This window comes from Dendrobates tinctorius, unplaced genomic scaffold (genome assembly GCF_039654945.1).
Source record: "Dendrobates tinctorius isolate UK_male_01 unplaced genomic scaffold, ASM3965494v1 ptg000314l, whole genome shotgun sequence".
Classification (NCBI taxonomy): domain Eukaryota; kingdom Metazoa; phylum Chordata; class Amphibia; order Anura; family Dendrobatidae; genus Dendrobates; species Dendrobates tinctorius.
In genome coordinates this window covers 1,225,517-1,247,297 of record NW_027361981.1, presented here as the reverse complement: position 1 = coordinate 1,247,297, position 21,781 = coordinate 1,225,517, and the positions used below count along the sequence as shown (strand labels likewise).

The 21,781-nt window shown below is 45.1% G+C and overlaps 1 protein-coding gene across 11 annotated transcripts in view; it reads left to right on the top strand.

Annotated features, from left to right (window-relative positions):
• PDS5A (PDS5 cohesin associated factor A) overlaps window positions 1–21,781 on the top strand; it is a 219,225-nt gene that overhangs the window by 66,185 nt on the left and 131,259 nt on the right. For all 11 annotated transcript variants that reach the window (XR_012227056.1, XR_012227057.1, XM_073561102.1 and 8 more), the window contains exon 4: window positions 14,189–14,275. Coding sequence is in view for 9 of the 11 variants with exons in the window: in XM_073561102.1 (XP_073417203.1) it covers window positions 14,189–14,275 (87 nt within the window). In the remaining 2 variants the exon portion in view is untranslated. The remainder of the gene's footprint in view (window positions 1–14,188; window positions 14,276–21,781) is intronic.

The window sequence follows — 21,781 nt, the reverse complement described above, 5'->3', positions numbered from 1 at the left end:
TAGCTGAAAACATCGTCTTGTCCTTCCAAAAAAGAAGCAGTCATACAGCTCAGTCAGCGGAAAAATAGAAAAGTTATAACTCTCAGATTAAATCGATGCAAAATTTTTAAAAAAATTTCTATAAAAATTATGTAAAAGTGATGAAACATAAAAAAAAATATAAATGTGGTATCACTGTAATCGTACTGACTTGAAGAATAAATCTGCCTTATCAATTTTACCTCACGCAGAACGGCATAAAAAAACCTCCAAAACAATTCCTCAATTACTAGTTATTGTTTATTCTGCTTCCCAAAAATCGGAACCGAAAGCAGTCAAAAGATGTCATGCCCAAAAATGGTACCAATAAAAACGTCCACTCATCCCACCAAAAACAATCCCTCACGTGACTGTCAGGCGAAATATGGAAAATTATAGCTCTCAAAATAGGGCTGAGTTTTTGCAAAAAAAAAAAAAAAAAAAAAAAGAGTCTTTTAGTGTGTGACAGCAGCTAAACCTAAAAACCTGATATAAATCTGGTATCGTAATCGCACCGACCCAAAGAATAAAGTCGTCTAATCACTTATACCGCATGAGGAACGGTGTAAAAAATAAATAAAACCAATTCTTCACATGCTGTTGATTTTTTTCATACTGCCTCAAAGATCGCAGTAAGGCTCAGCTCCATTTATCCTGCAGTCTATTCTGAGCGCTTCCACCGGAGTTTCTGTGTATGTCTATGAAATATGTGATTCAGACAGAATCCCTGGCGGAAGATTCCCTATAATAAGGTAAATTGAGACACTGTGGAACGCCATCGGACCTGTGATCCGGCATCGGCAGTATCTGTCTATTTAGGCGTGCTAGGTGGAAACACCGATGTAAGTGCTCAGCGTAGAGTGCCAGATAAATGTGATCCCAAACATTATGTGAAATGTTCCTAACATAAGCTTCAACTCCATCTGCAAAAAATGCCCCAACTCAGCTCTGTCATCTGTCAATGGAAATATATGGGGCTTCCACGTTACTGGTAGCACAAAGGTTCTAAAACAGCAAAATGGCTCCTCGACCCTCAAAAGAAATTCATCAAATTCTGCGCTCCCAAATCCAAATGCCCCCCTCGTTTCTGAGTCCCAGTGTGCCTAAATCACATTTAGTGCACACATGTTTGGCATTTCTGTAGCTGAGAGCCCGCCTAATTTACAGGTGCGTGTCTCCAGAAGTATGAACTGGGCCCTGGCATGTACTTAGGACTGCCACGTACTTGGGACTGGGTACTTGGGACTACAACTGCAGTTTGCAATTTTCACTCCACAACATCCACTTCTTTTTATTTGTGGAAAACACACATGGAGTCAAAATCATCACGACATCTGTAGATAAATTCCCAACGTGGTATAATTTCCAAAATGTGGATTCTGCTCCTTTAGCACTTAGTGTCTCTGTAAATGGAATTCGGGAAAATATTGTATGAAAATCTGCGCTCCAGGAGGCAAATAGCGCTTCGTTCCTCCCGAGTCTCGCGGTATGGCTAAGCAGTACTGTATATCTACATATGGGGCGTTTCCATGTGGGCCAGTCTCATCCAGCACACAGAGGAAGCTAGTAAATACCATGACTTTTTTTTTAATTTCACGTGCAGATTCGCATATTTATCAACATTAGTCTGCGTTCTCTCCATTTTTACACTGACAGCGCTCTAATTGAATATACGGTCATGTGAACTTGGCCTTACACTGCTGTGAATTCTTTCCACATGTCCTCCAGCTAGCAAACCCCTACACATATAAACCTTCACTATTAATCACACCAAACAATGTCCCTATCATACTGGAAGTGCACTCTTGTTATGAATGGGAAACCGAGGAAGAAAAAAAGACAACAAGATAAGTCTCAGAAAACCAGAGAAGTTGGTAACTATGCTGATTGCAGATCCCTGATCTTAACCGCACAACTAGCAGCAGTCGTGGAGTGTTCCTACGTTGGTCCTAGACGCTTCGTCACATCCGAATAACTACATAAGCCTAAAGCAGGAAAAGAGGCAAACTAACTGCCCCAGAGCAAACCCCAAAGGAAAGACAGCCCCCACATGTATTGACGGTGAAACAAGATGAAAATACCAACAAAGGCAGGAAAATAGGCTGAGCAAATAATGGGGCCCGGCTAACTAAAAAGGAAAGGAAAGACACTGTCTGCAATCTGCCAAAAAAAAAACTACAAAAATATTGTCCAACACTTCTGATAGCAAAATTGACCCTGAAGTCACTAGACTTCTAAACCTATATCAGCACTCTGAAATATTCTGAGACAGAGCAAAAAAGTGGCCAATCTAATAAGGGACAAAAAGCAGATTGGCAAATACTGATTAATAGGAGTGGAATTTCAGCATAGCCCCAGCAGGGGCAGGCTGATTAAACAAAAAACTGAATTGACCAACAAGCGCAAGTGTGAACAATAGTAAAAAACAAACTTAACTTGAGAAGACTGGAAGAGAGCTGAAGTCCAGGACCTGAGAAGCAGACTGACTCACCAGCACCCGGATAGGGCGTCGGCTGTCTTATATCCAGTCTGATACTCCAGAGATCCAATCGTTATCTTCCTCATCAGGTGGCAATCACTACCACTTAAACCAACCGCACTACCTCCTGTCACTACCAGAGGGAGAACGGAAGGGGAACTCTCAACTGGTGGAGCAGAAAATGAGTTCATGACAGTACCCCCCCCCCCTTGAGGAGGGGTCACCGAACCCTCATCCATGCCACCAGGCTGATAAGGATGGGCCCGGTGAAAAGCACGAACCAATTTATTGGCATGAATATCAGAGGCAGAGACCCAAGAATTATCTTCCTGGCCATAACCCTTCCATTTGACCAAATACTGGAGTCTCCGTCTAACCAAACGAGAATCCAATATTTTCTCTACCTCATATTCCACATTGCCTTTAACCAATACAGGATCAGGAGGTGCCGCCACAGGAACTACTGGCTCAACAAACCTCCTCAACAGTGACTTGTGAAATACGTTATGGATTTTGAACATAACTGGAAGAGCCAATCGAAAAGAAACAGGATTAAGAATCTCCAAAATCTTATAAGGTCCAATAAATCTTGGCTTAAATTTTGGAGATGCAACCTTCATAGGAATATTCTTAGACGACAGCCAAACCATATCACCCACTTTAAACTGGGGACCAATGGTCCTACGCCGGCTGGAAAAACGCTGAGCCTTTTCCTGAGAGAGTGACAACTTATCCACCACTTGGTCCCATATCTGCTGCATTCTCACAACCACAGTGTCCACACCTGGGCAGGACGAAGATTCCACTTGCCCTGAAGAGAATCGAGGATGAAACCCAAAATTACAGAAAAAGGGTGACATCAGAGTGGCAGAACTAGCTCTATTGTTCAGCGCAAATTCGGCCAAGGGCAAAAATGAGACCTAATCATCTTGATCAGCAGATATAAAACATCTTAAATAAGACTCCAGGGTCTGGTTTGTTCTCTCAGTCTGCTCATTGGTCTGGGGATGAAACGCGGAGGAGAAGGATAACTGAATTCCCAGATTGGCACAAAAGGCTTTCCAGAATCTGGAAACAAACTGGACCCCTCTATCGGACACAATGTTCTCAGGAATCCCGTGTAACCGAACCACCTGTTGTAAAAACAGGGGCACCAACTCAGCGGAAGATTGCAACTTTGGGAGTGGTACAAGATGGACCATCTTCGAAAATCTATCACAAATCACCCAGATAACAGTCATTCTCTGAGAGACAGGAAGATCAGAAATAAAATCCATTGAGATATGGGACCATGGCCTCTTGGGCAGCGGCAAAGGGCATCAGCAACCCACTAGAACGAGAACAGGGTTTAGACCGAGAACAAGTCCCACAGGACTGTACAAAATTCCTGACATCACGAGATAAGGCAGGCCACCAAAACGACCGACTCAACAAAGCTCTGGTACCAAAAATACCCGGATGACCAGCCAATGCGGAGCAATGGACTTTAGACATCACTCTTTCTCCACTGGTCAGGAACATACAATCTTCCCATAGGGCAACGCTCAGGTTTATCTTCCTGAAATTCTTCCAGGGCATGTTTCAAATCGGGAGAAATGGCAGAAATAACTACCACCTCACCTAGGATAGTAGTAGGCTCGGTCACATTAAGAGAATCAGCAAAGAAACTCCTAGAAAGGGCGTCTGCCTTAACATTCTTAGTGCCCGGAAGAAAAGAGACCACAAAATTAAAACGCATGAAAGACAAGGCCCATCTAGCCTGTCTAGGATTCAAGCGTTTGGCCGACTCCAGATAAATCAGATTCTTGTGATTGGTGAGGACCACAAATTGATGTCTAGCTCCCTCCAACCAATGTCTCCACTCCTCAAATGCCCATTACATGGCCAACAATTCCCGATTCCCCACGTCATAGTTGCGTTCAGATGGAGAAAACTTTCGAGAAAAGAAGGCACAAGGGATTCATCTTAGAAGTCACAGGGTCTTTTTGGGACAAAACAGCTCCTGCACCAATCTCAGAAGCGTCTACCTCCACTTGAAATGGAAGTGAGACATCAGGTTGCCGTAAAACTGGAGCTGAAGTAAATCTCCGCTTAAGCTCCTGAAATGCTGAGACAGCCTCAGGAGACCAATTCAGCACATCAGCTCCCTTCTTGGTCAGATCAGTCAGTGGTTTGACAATACTAGAAAAAATTACCTATAAATTTACGATAGAAATTAGAAAACCCCAAAAACTTCTGGAGAGCCTTCAAAGAAGTAGGCTGAACCCAATCATAAATGGCCTGTACCTTGGCCGGGTCCATTTCAATAGTCGATGGAGACAAGATAAATCCCAAAAATGAAATCCTCTGTACACCAAAGAGGAACTTCGATCCCTTAACAAACAGGGAATTCTCCCTCAAAATCCGGAACACAGTTCGGACATGTTCCACATGGGAATCCCAATCACTAGAAAAGATAAAATATCATCTAGATAGATGATCAAAAACTTATCCACAAAGTCTTGGAAAATATCATTCATAAAGGATTAGAAGACAGAAGGGGCATTAGTGAGCCCAAAAGGCATCACCAGGTACTCAAAATGTCCCTCCAGAGTATTAAACGCTGTCTTCCATTCATCACCGTTCTTAATGCGAATAAGATTATACACCCCCCTGAGGTCAAGCTTAGTAAACCAGCAGGCACTCTTAACTCTGTAGAATAAATCAGACATCAGAGGTAACGGGTACTGATATTTAACCATCATCTTGTTAAGGAAACGATAATCAATTCACGGTCTTAATGAACCATCTTTCTTGGCCACAAAAAAAACCCAGCGCCTAACGGTGACGAGGATGGTCTATTATGACCCTTCTCCAACGACTCCTTAATATAGGATCGCATAGCATCATGTTCGGGTACAGATAAGTTGAAAAGCCGACCCTTGGGAAATTTACACCCAGGCATCAACTCAATTGCACAGTCATAACTCCTATGAGGAGGCAAAGATGCAGACTTACTCTCACTAAAAACATCAGAGAAATCAGCCAGATAATCAGGAATATCATGAGACTGAGGAGAGGTGGAGAAAACAGGAGCGTCCCAACCCCAACTCACCACAGACACAGATTTCCAATCCAAAACTGGGTTATGAGTTTGCAACCAGGGGAACCCCAGAACAATAGTATCATGCAAATTATGCAGCACCAAAAATTTACAATTTTCTTGGTGGTCTGGGGCAACTCACATTATCACCTGGGTCCAAAACTGAGGTTTATTCTCCACCAAAGGAGTAGCATCAATACCTCTCAAAGGAATGGGCGTCTGCAGAGGCGTCATGGACAAATCACAACGTTTAGCAAAGTCCAAATCCATCAGATTCAGAGCTGCTCCTGAATCCACAAAAGCCTTAGTGGAATATGTGGACAAGGAGCAGATCAGAGTAATTGCCAAAAGGAACTTAGGTTGTATACTGCCCACAGCAAATGTGTGTGCAAAACGTTTCTCTCGTTTAGGGCAGACAGAAATAGTATGAGAGGCGTCTCCACAGAAAAAACACAGCTTGTTGCACCCTAGAGAAAACCCCATCACATTGCATAGGTTCAGACATTTGTTCAAAAGGTGGCAGCGCCTCCCGTGTAGTTTTACGTTCACGTAAACGCCGATCAACTTGAATGGCTAATGACATAGTGCCATCCAGACCAGAGGGAACAGGAAATCCCACCATAACATCTTTTACGGTCTCTGACAAACCTTTCCGAAAGAGAGCTGCCAATGCACTATCATTCCATGTAGTAAGGACCGCCCACTTTCACAATTTTTGACAGTACAACTCTGCAGGATCCTGACCCTGGTTTAATGCCAACAGGGTTCTCTCAGCTTGATCAGCTGCATTATTAGGTTCATCATACAACAACCCCCAAGGCCTGAAAAAATGCATCCACATTAGTCAGAATAGGATTTTCAGGTGTCAGAGAAAAAGCCCAATCCTGGGGATCGCCACGCAGCAAAGAGATGACAATTTTAACCTGCTGCGCGGAGCTCCCCGATGAGTTAGGCTTCAAAGCAAGAAATAATTTACAATTATTCTTAAAATTCAGAAATTTAGACCGATCCTCAGAAAACACATCAGGAGTTGGAATCTTGGGTTCAGCAGCATGTGACTGAATAAGGTAGGTGGAAATTCCCTGTACTTCAGCAGCAAGCTGAATCTCCATGAAAAAAATCCTCCTACGGCCCCAGAGAAAAAGAGGAAAAAATACATAATAAAAAAAAAAATTCTGACACTTTTTTTTTTCTTCAACAATTCTTTCCTGCTTTTGAGTGCCCTAGAATCTGCGGTCTGGCTGGTGATTCTGTTATGAATGGGAAACCGAGGAGGAAAAAAAGACAACAAGCTAAGTCTCAGAAAACCAGAGAAGTTGGTAACTATGCAGATTGCAGATCCCTGATCTTAACCGTACAACTAGCAGCAGTCGTGGAGCGTTTTTACGTTGGTCCTAGACGCCTCGTCACAACCGGAGAACTACATAAGCCTAAAGCAGGAAACGAGGAAAACTAACTGCCCCAGAGCAAACCCCAAAGGAAAGACAGCCCCCACATGTATTGACGGTGAAACAAGATGAAAATACAAACCAAGGCAGGAAAATAGGCTGAGCAAACAATGGGGCCCGGCTAACTAAAAAGGAAAGGAAAGACACTGTCTGCAATCTGCCAAAAAAACCTACAAAAATATTGTCCAACACTTCTGATAGCAAAATTAACCCTGAAGTCACTAGATTTCTAAACCTATATCAGCACTCTGAAATATTCTGAGACAGAGCAAAAAAGAGGCTAATCTAATAAGGGACAAAAAGCAGATTGGCAAATACTGATTAATAGGAGTGGAATTTCAGCATAGCCCCAGCAGGGGCAGGCTGATTAAACAAAAAACTGAATTGACCAACAAGCGCAAGTGTGAACAATAGTAAAAAACAAACTTAACTTGAGAAGACTGGAAGAGAGCTGAAGTCCTGGACCTGAGAAGCAGACTGAATCACCAGCACCCGGATAGGGCGTCGGCTGTCTTATATCCAGTCTGATACTCCAGAGATCCAATCGTTATCTTCCTCATCAGGTGGCAGATCACTACCACTTAAACCAACCGCATTACCTCCTGTCACCACCAGAGGGAGAACGGAAGGGGAACTCTCAACTGGTGGAGCAGAAAATGAGTTCATGACACACGCTGGTCCCACTCCCTGCTGCTATGTATTACGGCTAACAAAAAGGTGTATAGGAAAACACTCGCTCCACCCTGGGTCCCCGGCAATTGCACTGCCTGTCAGCTGCTGGCCATGGCACCCTACACTATTCTTCCATTCCCCCTCTGAGCATCGTCCTAATGCGTCCAATGCCGATGGACACAAATGTGCTCGGTCTCCTCGGCGTGGATGATCCTGTGCACAGAAAACAAGAGTGATTTCTGTTACTGGGCCACTAGTAAAAATCAGTGTACTGGTATCCCCTTCAGCACTGGGCACATTGTTGGTGACCTAATAGAGGAATGGCAGGCGGCACTGTGTCACGTATGAAACAACAACAATGTCTACACACAGAAATTAATCCAAGCACAAAATTGTCTTGCGATCAAACTGAGAATTGAGGTATTAAACACCGCTTAGTCCCTGCCACTGCCCAGAATATGTGATGAAATGCATCTTTCTCCTACGCCTCATTGGGAGACACAGAGACCGTGGGTGTTGTGCTGCTAGCCACTAGGAGGACACTAAATAAACACAGAAAAAAGTTAACTCCTCCCCTGCAGTATACACCCTCTTGCTGGCTGGGAATTCCCCAGTTCTTGCTTAGTGTCTGTAGGAGGCACTTGGGTCTGGTTTCAGACCCCACCGTTTTTATTTTATTTTTGAATTTTCTGTAAATTTTTATTTTTTAATTAACGGAGTGAAGGGGCTGACGGTTCCTTTCTACGGCCCGCTCTCCCCCGAACCAACAACAGGCAAGCACGCGGAGTATCCCTTCACGTACCTTTCCTGCGACGAACGGGGCTGATTCCTCTGACGATGGTTCCCATGATGGTCAAACGGATACGAGGGCAAGCGCAACAAGATCGCACAGGAGTGCATGGAGAAGGACCTGAACAGCGTTTTTTCGGATGCCCTGAATCAGCCCCAGATCTCTCCATCCCCTACCCAGAGGGAGGACCGATTAAGCATCCCCCCCATTCAAGAACTCCTCCAGCTCTGCTACATCAGCCTAGGAGGATAAGAAGAATGGACTTCGGCGCTGACTATGCACTGGAGTTGAGGTATGGGGTCGTGTCCTGCCCCCGGGAGAATCGCTGATTTAGCGTCAGCGGCGGCGCATCGGCGCCCCATCGCGGACCCCGCGCGCTCAGCATTTACAGATGGCCCCAGAAGTTTAGTCCCTGGCTTTTCCCGGCCTGCTAGGCCGCAATTTCAATAGCGCCACCCACTAGCGCCGTCCTGCCCCCAGCACCTACCGCTGGTAGGCCAAAATTTGAGCCCCCTGCTTTTCCGGCCTACTAGGCCGCAATTTGAATAGCGCAGCCTGCGCTATTGTGGGCCCCCCTTCCTCTTGGCGCCTCTCGCTCCTAACGAGACGCGCAATTTTAATCTCGGGGGCCATATCTGTTACCGCTGCTGCAGTTAACCCTTGCAGGAGCAGCCGAATACCGGGCGACGCCACAGGGCCACCGTTTTTCCTCCCGGGGGAGATAACATAGGACCGAGGGTAAGCGGCATATGGCCTCAGATTAAAGCTTAACCCCTTCCCGGCACATTCTCTGCAGCCAGACTCTGCCGTTAACCCTTTCTGGAGCGCTATGCATCACTCGAACGAGACTAAATGGGCTAAGAAATACACCCCGTTTTTAATCGTGTGTCCCACTTGCAAGTCTGCCCTACCCAGTGCACAATCTAATCCGTTATGCACAGATCGCGCCGCCTGCGCCCGACCTGCGCTCCAACGCCCATCGCTGCGCTGCTGACGGGCTTCCTGCGCCTGGTACCACTGAGTGGGCTGCGCCCTGTCACGGTCTGTGGAGTCTCTGACCCAGGCTATTCTCCCTCCGGGAGGACTATTTGTCAGGAGCCATACTCGTCCAAGGGATGGTCAGGTCTCTGAAAAAGCGGACACATGGCGCGTCCCCTAGTCACGATCGCGCGTCAGCATCAGCGACTCCTGTCTCTCGCTCGCCCTCTCCTGAGGTTCACAGCGAGCATGCCTCTGAATTTGTATCTGACGCGTCAGCCCCTCAGAATCCCCCAACTGATTAAGAGTTGCTTGATTCTCTTATAGAATCAGTCAACAGGATTCTGAAGTTGGACGAGGAAATTATTCCCGCTCCAACACTCCCTGTCTCATCTATGGAACAAGCGTTTGCGCTGTTATTTACCAGCCGTCCAGTAACATAGGGATTGGAAACTTAAGTGGCTCACTGGGCAAAAGTACACTCTGGCTAATTACTACAGACCTATTGAAGGATTGATTACAGTTCCCTCCGGTGAACCTTCCTGTACCGCGTCTTGCTTCTACAACGCTCCTATCTGTTTCTGAGGGTGCCTCAGTCAGAAACCCCTCCGATCGTCAAAATGGACTACCTGCCCGTTCAATATTTGGAAGCTTCAGGAGCGGCTTTTTCTCCATCCTTCGTGGCAGTTTAGGTCACCAAGGCAATGGCCGCAAGTCCTGATTATTTCATTCCAGGGCACCAATCTTCTCTGCAGGCAACCACTGTCGCCAGCCAGATGATTCACGCAGCGGTCTTCGTAGTAGATGCTTCTTTTGATACCGCCAATTGCCGCTAATGCAATCTCCATTGGAAGAGCCCCAGGGTTCCGCGGCCGGTGGGCGCATGCCACATCGAAAAGATCGTTGACACCCCCCCCCTTCAAAAGGGTCGTCTTTTGAAGGGAGATTAGACCAGCTCGTTTCTGATTTAACCAGGGGGAGAAAGTAAATTCCTTCCTCAGTAAAAGGGCTGTTTCGCAACCAACAGCCGACACGTTTTCGATCTTCTCGCAACAATCCCGGTTGGTCCTCCTCTGCTCTCTCTTTCGGCCCAGACCTCATACAGACGTAACCGTTCTTGGAAACCCAGGCCTAGGGATTCTGGATCTAGGGGAGCCAGATCTCATAGATCTACCCATTGACGGTAATTGGGTCAAGAGGCTGGTGTCCTTCGGATACAATATAGAATTTCTTCTCCCCCTTCAACCCGGGGGTTTTATGTTCCTTTTCCCCCAAGAGAAAGACAAGAGCCTTCCTTCAGGCTGTTAAAGGTCTGCTAAAGGATGGAGTCATCATTCCGGTCCCCCTTCACGAAAGGTTTAGGATTTTTTTATTCAGACCTTTTTTTGTGGTTCCAAAAGAGGACTGGACGATGCGACCCATTCTGGATCTCAAATTGTTAGATCAGTTTCTCAAAGTACGGTGAAGCCGAATGGAAGCTCTTCCATCAGTTGTCGCTTCTATAGGAAAGGGGAGAGTTCCTAGCATCCATCGACATCAAGGACGCTTACCTTCACATTCCGATCTGCCCGTCCCTTCAGGAGTTCCTGCGTTTTGCAACTCACAAGAAACACTTCCAGTTCGTGACTTGTCCTTCGGACTCGCCACCGCTCTCAGGGTTTTTACCAAGGTCATGGCGGCTGTCATGGCCATTCTTCCCCCTCGGGGATTGGTAGTGTTACCGTATCTGGACAACCTGCTCATCAAGGGTCCGTCCATTCCAGCCCGTGAGGAATCTGTGGATAACAGTAGATACACTTTCTTGCCTAAGGTGGAAGATATACTGTGAAAAGTCTTTCCCAGGACCGGCTCGCACTTCCCGCGAGTTCACCACCCTCCCAAAGGAGAGACCCAAGCCTTACAACAAGCAGCGTGGTCTCCTTTTCGACCAGTTTCTCACTCCATTAGTTTCACCATGGAAGTTCTCGGAAGGATGGTGGCAGAGATGGAAGCAGTTACATTTTCCACAGTTCCACCTCCGTCATTTACAACATGCGTTTCTGTTAGCTTGGAACGAGAACCCGTTCTCCCCGGATCGTCCGATTCCTCTGTCCCTGCGGGACAGGCAAGCCCTCAGATGGTGGACACTGAGGTCCTCCCTGAATCAAGGGAGGTCTTTACCCCCAGTAAGATGGTTGGTAGTAACCACCGACGCAAGTCTCCTCAGCTGGGGTGCGGCCTCTCGTCGCCACACGGCACATGGTCATTGGTCAACCTGAGAGTCACGTCCCCCCATTAACATTTGGTGACACGAACAATCACATTAGCTCTACGGAGTTTCCACCTCACCCCATCGGGTCTCAATCCGACAACGCCACGGTTGTAGTGTATATCAACCGCCAGGGAGGAACCCGGGACAGGATGGCCATGCACGAAGTGAGTTACATCATGGGGCCGAGACCAACCATTCGCCAATCTCAGCAAGCTACATCCTGGGCTTGGAAAATTGGGAGGCAGATTTTCTCAGTCACCAAGGCATTGCCTCGGGGAAGTGATCTCTTCATCTGGAAATCTTTCAGCAGATTTGTTTTCGTTGAGGGACCCTGGATGTGGATCTCATGGCCTCAAGACTGAACAACAAGGTTTCTCGATTCGTTTCCCAATCGCGCGATCCATGCGCCGTCGGAGCGGATGCTCTAGTTCTGCCATGGCACTGTTTCCGGCTCCTGTACATCTTCCGCCCTCTTCCCTTGTTTCCGAGGGTCATTAGGCAGAACTAATACAACTGGTCGCCGACATCCCCTGGCAACTTTCAGATCGTATGGATCTTCTCTCGCAGGGCCCGAGTTACCACCAGAACTCCGAGGCCCGGTCTTTGACGGCGTGGCCGTTGAATCCTGGTTTTTAGCTCAGGCTGGGTTCTCTCACGTCGTGATTTCCACCATGATTGGTGCTAGGAAGCCTGTGGTCATGTGCATATATCACCGCACCTGGACAACCTTCTTTTTCAAGGGCAAGGTTCATGGTCAGTCACCTCTGGTGTTTTCCATTCTGGCCATATTGGAATCCCTTCAATCTGTATTAATATCAGGCCTTGCACTTTGCTCACTCAAGGGAGAAATTTCGGCCTTGTCAGCGCTTTCCCAATTTGCCACCAGGCTTCAAGTCAAGACGTTCATTCAAAGAGTTTTCCATGTGGCGTCTCCTTATAGAAGGCCACTCATGGGGACTTAACCATGCTCTGAGGGGCATAGGAAAGGTCTAGTCGCATCATAAGCAACGCTAACAAGGTAGATTCGCTTGGTGATTCAGGAGTCCTACCTTGTCAGGAATGCGCCTGTCCTACAGGGGATTAAGGCGCACTCTTACCCGGTCAATGGACGCCTCTTGGGCCATTCGGCACCAGGCCTAGGCAGAACAGATCTGCAAGGCTGCGACTTGGTCCAGTCTGCATACTTGTACAAAACATTACAAAATTCATTCTCAGGCCTCTGCGGATGCAGCTCTCGGCAGACGCATCCTGCAATCGACAGTACCTCACCCACCCAGGGACTGCTTTAGGACGTACCACTGTCTGTGTCCCCCAATGAGGTGTAGGAGAAATAGGGATTTTTGTGTACTCACCGTGAAATCCTTTTCTCTGAGCCATTCATTGGGGGACACAGCACCCGCCCTGTTTAGCCTACTGGCTCATTTGTAACATTCTTAGGTTTTGACATAGTTATGGTTATTGTTGACTGTTTAAGCTCCTACTGCTTTTTTCACCAAACTGGAGATATCTCATCCAGCGAGAGGGTGTATACTGCAGGGGAGGAGTTAACTTTTTTTCTGGTTTACTTAGTATCATCCTAGTGGCAAGCAGCATAACACCCACTGTCTGTGTCCCCCAATGAATGGCTCGGAGAAAAGGATTTTACGGTCAGTACACAAAAATTCCTATTTCCTCCCGGCCGTGGGGCTCTCAAAGCGGGCACCGTGTAGGTTCAGAGTGTGATTAACCACATATTTGCAGGTTATAGTATTTTTTTTTTTCATGCAACAGGTTCCCTTTAAGGTCTGGGGACAAAATTGCTGTGACCCGATTTTATTTTTTTTTTTTGTAACCCCATTGGCATTTATTTGAGGCCATAATGTGTCATTGCAATATTCATATTGCATGACCAGGGTCACCATGCATCCCTGGCCTAACTATTGAGCTAGAGCTGAAAACCCTAGAAATACTAAGCTGTGTGCAATAGTGTGGTAGATGCTGTTACTCACTAGCACTATACAGTAGTAGCACACTGGCGTTATTTGTGTGTTACTTGACATATACAGCAGCGGACACACACACATGTATGCGAGGAGCTGATAGATGAATATACAGATACACACATACATAAATGTCCTTAGAGGTGCTCATGATAACCACACCAAAAAAAAACAAAACTTGTGAATGTTCTTGTTTTCTAATTATTCTTACTGTGGGTGAAATGTAGCCATGAACCTTTGGCGAAGGTGGAGTGGTAATCGCCTGACTCCAGCAGACATATAGCTGGGATCCTCCTTTTGTGTTTTTGGTGTGATGGTCCAGCAGACCTGCTGTATTTATGTAGCCCTGACAAAGGGCAAGATTGTCTGTGAGGCACAAAAGCGGACCTGTTAATTCTCTGGCTAAGTTTAGTCTAGCTGTGTCTGTAGCTCTGCATTTCTCATATCCTGTAAGTTGTATTGCACCTCTCACATTCTTTTTCTTTTAACAGGACATTTTCTTGTTTATAACAAGGCAGTTGAAGGGTCTAGAAGACACTAAAAGTCCACAATTCAACAGATACTTTTACCTGCTTGAGGTAATCATTAATTTACGTTTTTATGTTTTTTGTTGCACCCATTCCCATGTCCTTATTATTAGGAGCTATTTGTATATCGCTGGCCCAGGTCTAGGTCCCGCCATAACAGGGCCTGATCCCTCTGTGACGCCGCTGACCTATCTAGTGTTTTCAGAAGCCAATTCACTCCTCCATGACAGATATCATACTAGTGCGTTATTGTAGTAAGTGCTGTCTAGCTACGAACATATTCCAAAATGCTCTCGCCTTGTTTATGGGTTTTTATGTAACTTCTAATGAACATATGTGACCTGAGGCTAATGTCAGAGATGACCGGTGCAGTAGCCCCAGCCTTTTCCTCTGACTGCTGCCCCATTGTGTCCCACCATGGGCAAATATATAGTTAGCCTTGTTTGGTCATTTTGGGATGTACCCTTGTAGTGGCTCCGACATTTCTGTGTGACTTAGTGGCCCACAGGCGTTAGTGGATATCATGTCATATAACAGTGATAATTCCCACATACGGCCCTCACTTCTACAGTTGTAACTGCAGTACATCTGTACCCAAGAGAGAACATTTCGTTAGTGCAGCCACACAGGAGCCCACGAGGTAAGGGAGCCACTACCACCTCCAAAACTGCGCCTGTCGTAGACTGAACTATTGGACTGCACAGGGGCCCTTTTTCTGTCTGTCTGCCCTCACAGTAGTCAGTGATCCCAATCATGCCTCTTGTCATTACTGTGTCCTTACAGTAAGCCTGCACATTACTCTCACGCCATTGTGCACAGTCACTGCGCCATCTGGTGGTAAACCTCCGCATCTACCCTTGGCAAGATACAGCAGGAGGAGCAGATGACTGTGTGTTCTCTGACAGCTGTAGTGTCACCAAGAAAGGAGGATTTTACCCAGCCCTTCGTGTCACTTGTGTACCCATTTCTGGCATTTGTCCTGTTTGTCTTCACTAATAATATCCCAGATATGTTCTATTGGGGGCTGGTCTTTATCCCTCTGTGGGTAATTAAACTGTCTTTATCACGGCATACAGTCTTCATAAATATAATGATGTGCCGCTCACATGTAACCAGTGCTGGGGAGTCACAGGCAGATTACGCCAGCTTGAGGGGAATATATGTACAGTACAGACCAAAAGTTTGGACACACCTTCTCATTCAAAGAGTTTTCTTTAATTTCATGACTATAAAAATTGTAGATTCACTCTGAATGCATCAAAGCTATGAATTAACACATGTGGAATTATATAATTAACAAAAAAGTGTGAAACAACTGAAAATATGTCTTATATTCTAGGTTCTTCAAAGTAGCCTCCTTTTGTTTGATTACTGTTTTGCACACTCTTAGCATTCTCTCGATGAGCTTCAAGAGGTAGTCACCGGAAATGGTCTTCCAACAGTCTTGAAGGAGTTCCCAGAGATGCTTAGCACTTGTTGGCCCTTTTGCCTTCACTCTGCGGTCCAGCTCACCCCAAACATCTCGATTGGGTTCAGGTCTGGTGACTGTGGAGGCCAGGTCATCTGGCGTAGCACCCCATCACTCTCCTTCTTGGTCAAATAGCCCTTATGCAGCCCTTTAGGTGTGTTTGGGTTCATTGTCCTGTTGAAAAATAAATGATGGTCCAACTAAACGCAAACCGGATAGAATAGCATGCCGCTGCAAGATGCTGTGGTATCAACTTCAATGGAACTTTTGTTCATCATGTATGTCATCCCCTGAGGAAGAAGTAGTCTATACTTCAAAACGCTTTGGGAAAAAGAATAAAATATCGATCATTTAATGCACAAGTATTCGTTTATTATATCAAGCAGCGCACAGAGTCCAAAAAAGTTCCATTGAAGTTGATGTTTCGGCGGTCACTTGTCTGACCTTTGGACGTGCAGCAGCTGATTAATAATTCCATGCGCTATACCTCTCCTATATCAAGTGAGTAGATTTTTTTAATACCTTTTTACCTTTATCATCGGATAAGACCCTATTTTCGCTTTATTCCGTTCCTACAGTGCAATACAAAGATGCTGTGGTAGCCATGCTGGTTCAGTATGCCTTCAATTTTGAATAATTTCCCAACAGTGTCACCAGCAAAGCACCGCCACACCGTCACACCTCCTCCTCCTCCTCCTCCTCCTCCATGCTTCACTGTGGGAACCAGGCATGCAGAGTCCATCCGTTCACCTTTTCTGCGTCACACAAAGACACGGTGGTTGGAACCAAAGATCTCAAATTTGGACTCATCAGACCAAAGCACAGATTTCCACTGGTCTAATGTCCATTCCTTGTGTTCTTTAGCCCAAACAAGTCTCTTCTGCTTGTTGCCTGTCCTTAGCAGAGGTTTCCTAGCAGCTATTTTACCATGAAGGCCTGCTGCACAACATCTCCTCTTAGCAGTTGCTGTAGAGATATGTCTGCTGCTAGAACTCTGTGTGGCATTGACCTGGTCTTTAATCTGAGCTGCTGTTAACCTGCGATTTCTGAGGCTGGTGACTCGGATGAACTTATCCTCCGCTGCAGAGATGACTCTTTGTCTTCCTTTCCTGGGGCGGTCCTCATGTGAGCCAGTTTCTTTGTAGCGCTTGATGGTTTTTGCCACTGCACTTGGGGACACATTCAAAGTTTTCCCAATTTTTCAGACTGACTGACCTTCATTTCTTAAAGTAATGATGGCCACTCGTTTTTCTTAGCTGCTTTTTTCTTGCCATAATACAAATTCTAACAGTCTATTCAGTAGGACTATCAGCTGTATATCCACCAGACTTCTGCACAACACAACTGATGGTCCCAACCCCATTTATAAGGCAAGAAATCCCACTTATTAAACCTGACAGGGCACACCTGTGAAGTGAAAACCATTTCCGGTGACTACCTCTTGAAGCTCATCAAGAGAATGCCAAGAGTGTGCAAAGCAGTAATCAAAGCACTTTGAAGAACCTAGAATATAAGACATTTTCACTTATTTCACACTTTAGTGTTAATTATATAATTCCACATGTGTTAATTCATAGCTTTGATGCCTTCAGAGTGAATCTACAATTTTCATAGTCATGAAAATAAAGAAAACTCTTTGAATGAGAAGGTGTGTCCAAACTTTTGGTCTACTGGATATGTGTGTGTGTATATTGTGTGTGTATAATATACACTGTGTTCTAAATTATTATGCAAAAAATATTTCCTCATTTTCTCTAAATTACCTATATGAATTGCAGTCATTGTTATTTTCCAGTCATCTAATATTCTAGTATAATTGCAATGTTTTTGAACAAACTTCCTATGAAAACAGTATATTTTTAAAAATAAGAAACACTCAAAATGCATGTTCCAAATTATTATGCACAGCAGAGTTTTCAACCTTTTTATTTTTATTTTGAACAAAAAAATGGTCAATTGTGAAATTATAAGCATTATCAGCTTATTACAAAATGAAATTAAACAGTTTTTAAGTCAAAACGTTATTCTCGGTGATGTTACATTTGCACATAGGACCCCTTGTTCGAAAGAAGCTTCTGAACTTTCTCGTCCATTGAATTTGTCAGTTTTTGGATGGTTTGTGCTTCAATTGTTTTGCATGTGGACAGAATACCCTCCCAGAGCTGTTGCTTAGATGTGAACTGCTCTCCCGCCATCATAGACACACCTTTTGATGATGCTCCAGAGGTTCTCAATGGGGTTGAGGTCAGGGGAAGATGGTGGCCACACCACAAGTTTGTCCTCTTTTATGCCCATAGCAGCCAGAGATGCAGATGTGTTATTTGCAGCATGAGACGGTGCATTATCATGCATGAGAATGATCTTGCTGTGGAAAGCACGGTTCTTCCTCTTGAACCATGGCAGGAAGTGCTGTTTTAGAAACTCCACATAGATTATGGAGTTCATCTTTACCCCTTCAGGGATCCTAAAGGGGCCGACAATCTCTCTCCCTATGATTCCAGCCCAAAACATTACTCCACCTCCTCCTTGTTGGCGCCTTAGCCGTGTTTTCATGGGGTGTCCATCAACCAGCCATCCTCCATCCATCTGGACCATCGAGCGTTGCACGGCACTCATCGGTGAACAAAACAGTTTGGAAGTCAGTCTTCATGTATCGTTTGGCCCACTGGAGCCGTTTCTGCTTGTGTGCAGTTTATAGAGGTGGTCGACAGGATGGCTTACGCACAGCTGCAAACCTCTGAAGGACCCTGCATCTTGTTGTTCGGGGGACGTTGGAGGCACCAACAGCATTTTTGCAGCTACTCTTTTAACCTGACGCAATTGCCTGTTGGAAAGAGTCCTCAATTTTTCCTTATCAGCACGCACATTTGTGTGCTGGGAATCAGCTACATACTTCTTGATTGTGCGATGATCACGATGAAGTGCCTTGGCAATGTTGATTGTAGTCATGCCTTGAACTAAATACGCCACAATTTGTTGCTTCTCAGCAGCTGACTCATCCTTTTTCTTTCCCATTTTTGCAAAAAATGTAGGCTGCTTAATAATGTGGAACAGCCTTCTTAAGTAGTCTTGCCTTTATTTGGACACACCTGCCAAACTAATTTGCACAGGTATCTGCAATTGCTTTCAGTGATATAAAGAGCCCTGACACACATCACCAACAATGAGTTTAAATGACAAACGAAAAAATTCTAACCTTATCACTCCTAAACTCTTTTTGCATAATAATTTGGAACACCGTTTATATAGTATATAATATCACACCAAATATATTCATTCATTTTGGATAATTTATTAACTTTCATTGGAACTTAGTTGAGTTTGGTAATGTTAAATGGCTATGTTAATTTATCAATGTAAAAGAGATATTATATATACACACACTTAGGGTGTTTCATTTTGTATGGTAAAAAATAAAATGTCAAATTTTTGCAGACTTTGCTTACGCCCCTAGTCTCACTAATGTAAAAAGTATATATGCCAAATTTCAAGACGATCGAACAATATTTAGAGGTTGCACACTTTTATCAGTTTAAAAAAAGTACGCAAAAACCAGATTTTCAGTGTTAAGTATTTTTTATTAGAAATTCAAACAATTAATAATTTAGAATAATAATGACAATAAACAGTAACATTGATAGGCAGTATCATACGTATTAAATGATTTTCACTAATGTGCTGTGAAAGATGCGGCTCCTTCTTTTGTTCGCTTGGTGACGGCTTTTCTATGATACTCGACAACTCTTAACAAGAACTGTTTCTGTGGTTCATCTCTGATTGAATTATTAAACTTCTTTATCAGAGCAATGCCCCTTTCTGCAGTGTCATTCACCACCTTAAGGCTGTGTGCACACGTAAGCGTTTTTTTTCTGGCAAAAACGCTTTAAAAATGCTTAAAGGAAGCATCCCATTCATTTTAATGAATTGTGCACTTTTTGTGCATATTGATGCATTTTTTCTGCGAAAAAACGCATCGCGGTAAAGAACGCAGCATGCTCATTAATTTTGCGGAAAAATCCACATTTCTAACTATTTTCTATGAGACTGGGGACGCTCCGGAAAAAAATGCATAAAAAACGCGCGTTTTCTGGGAAGGAATCCGGTTTTCAGTCAGGAATTTTCTGCATATGTGGGTATATAGCCTAAGAGCATTGATGGAGCTTATTAGTGTATCACTGCAATATTCTTCTACGTCGTGGATGCCAAACAATTCAAAGAATGTCTTTGTTTTACTTGTAACAAAATTGCTGAGGTCTTTTCCTTCAAAAACGAGGTTTTTACCTTCCAACCGTTTCAGTTCCTTTTTCTTTTCTGGTTTCATTCTTAAATTTTCAAACATCTTATCCTTCTCAGCCTGACTGATGCGTTCATCCAAAAATGCCAATCCTGTTAGTTTCTGACATACCAAATGTGTCTCTTAAGGGCATGTCACACTAAGAGATATCGCTAGCAATATCGCTATAACTTGTGACGTTATAGCGATATTGCTAGCGATATCGCTGTGTCTGATACTTACCTACAACCCGCTCCCCCGCTGGTTATCGCTGATCGCGCGAGAACGTTCAGGACTGTTTCTCGTCGTTGGCTTCCTGTAGCGCTTCCTGCTGTGAGGACGAGCGACGCGTGGAGCCGGGCGGGAGGACGCAGGATCGCCTGGTGTGACAGGTAAGTAGCGATCCCCGTCCCCAGCGATGTCGCTGGTGAGATCTGCCTGTGTGGCAGATCACTAGCGACCACTTAGCGATGTACCAGCAATCCTGACCGCGTCATATCGCTGGTCGGGATCGCTGGTACATCGCTAAGTGTGACCGTACCTTTAGGGTGGTTTCACATTAGCGTTTCAGGGTGCAGCGACGGCCTGCGCATGGCCGCCGCAAAGTCCCGCCCCCTGCTGTGCCTCCTCCTGTAGCTCCGCCTACCGGCGCATGACGCTGCATGCGTCCTGCGTCCCCTATCTTTATCACTGGGGACGCAGGCCGTGCGCATTATGCGTTTGGCGGCGCATGCGTCTTTTGACGGTGCGCCGAGCGCAACCAAATCAAAAGGACGCATGCGCCGCCAAACGCATACTGCGCACGGCCTGCGTCCCCAGTGATAAAGATAGGGGACGCATGCAGCATCATGCGCCAGTAGGCGGAGCTACCGGAGGAGGCGTGGCAGGGGCGGGGCTTAGCGGGGGCCGTGCGCAGGCTGTCGCTGCGCCCTGAAACGCTAATGTGAAACCACCCTTAGCCACTGTGAGGGCCCAATCTCTGACAGCTTTATCTGGATAATATTGCAAAAGCTGTAGCATCTCCAAATCATTCTTTGGAGCCCATCGTCTTATATGTCCACTTTTGGCACGAGGCAGTTGTATATCAGACAGACAAAACGTGCTTCTTTTCTTATTCCTTTCCATTCGGTATTAGAAATATGCAATTGTTAAGTGACTTACACAATTTTGAGTACATATATGGCCTTTGCCATCCACCTTGCTTGAGTCAGAGCCCCTGGAACCCTAAATTCGAAATCTTTTTCATCCCAACCTCCAAGATATAGAAGTGATAGTTGTAATAGCTCTTTGTAATCTTCTCTTGGATGACTGCCATCTTTCAAGACCTTGTTGAGGTAGTCCACCATTTTCACACTTTGTTCTTCATTTTCACCTGTAATTCTGCTAGAGACACACTGACTCTAATGCAATCCCCCCTTTGTGTGCAAGGACTTCTGTTTAACGTCTGCTATTTATAGCACCTTTAAAAATCCAGTTTTTTTTTTATTTCCTGCATCCTTGTTAAAAAAAAAAGAAAATTTGAAAAGATATGGAGAGGATAATAAAAACTGCTAAATGGGAACAAGAGTATGAATCTGTTTTAGGAAAGAAAAGAAAGGGGAAATATTGATTATTCGACACCGAGGCCATATTCAGATTGTCTGCTCTGCACTGAAGTCCCCCCCAAGTACTTCATAAGGCTAGTAACCCAGTTATTCGGAAACCCCTTTTCTAGGTGGCAGGAGACATTTGGGCAGACTGTGGGGAAGGCTGTGGATTTTCTATGCAGTATGATCTTTGTCATGCTGAGTTGTTACAAAATTTTGTCTAAAAAGTC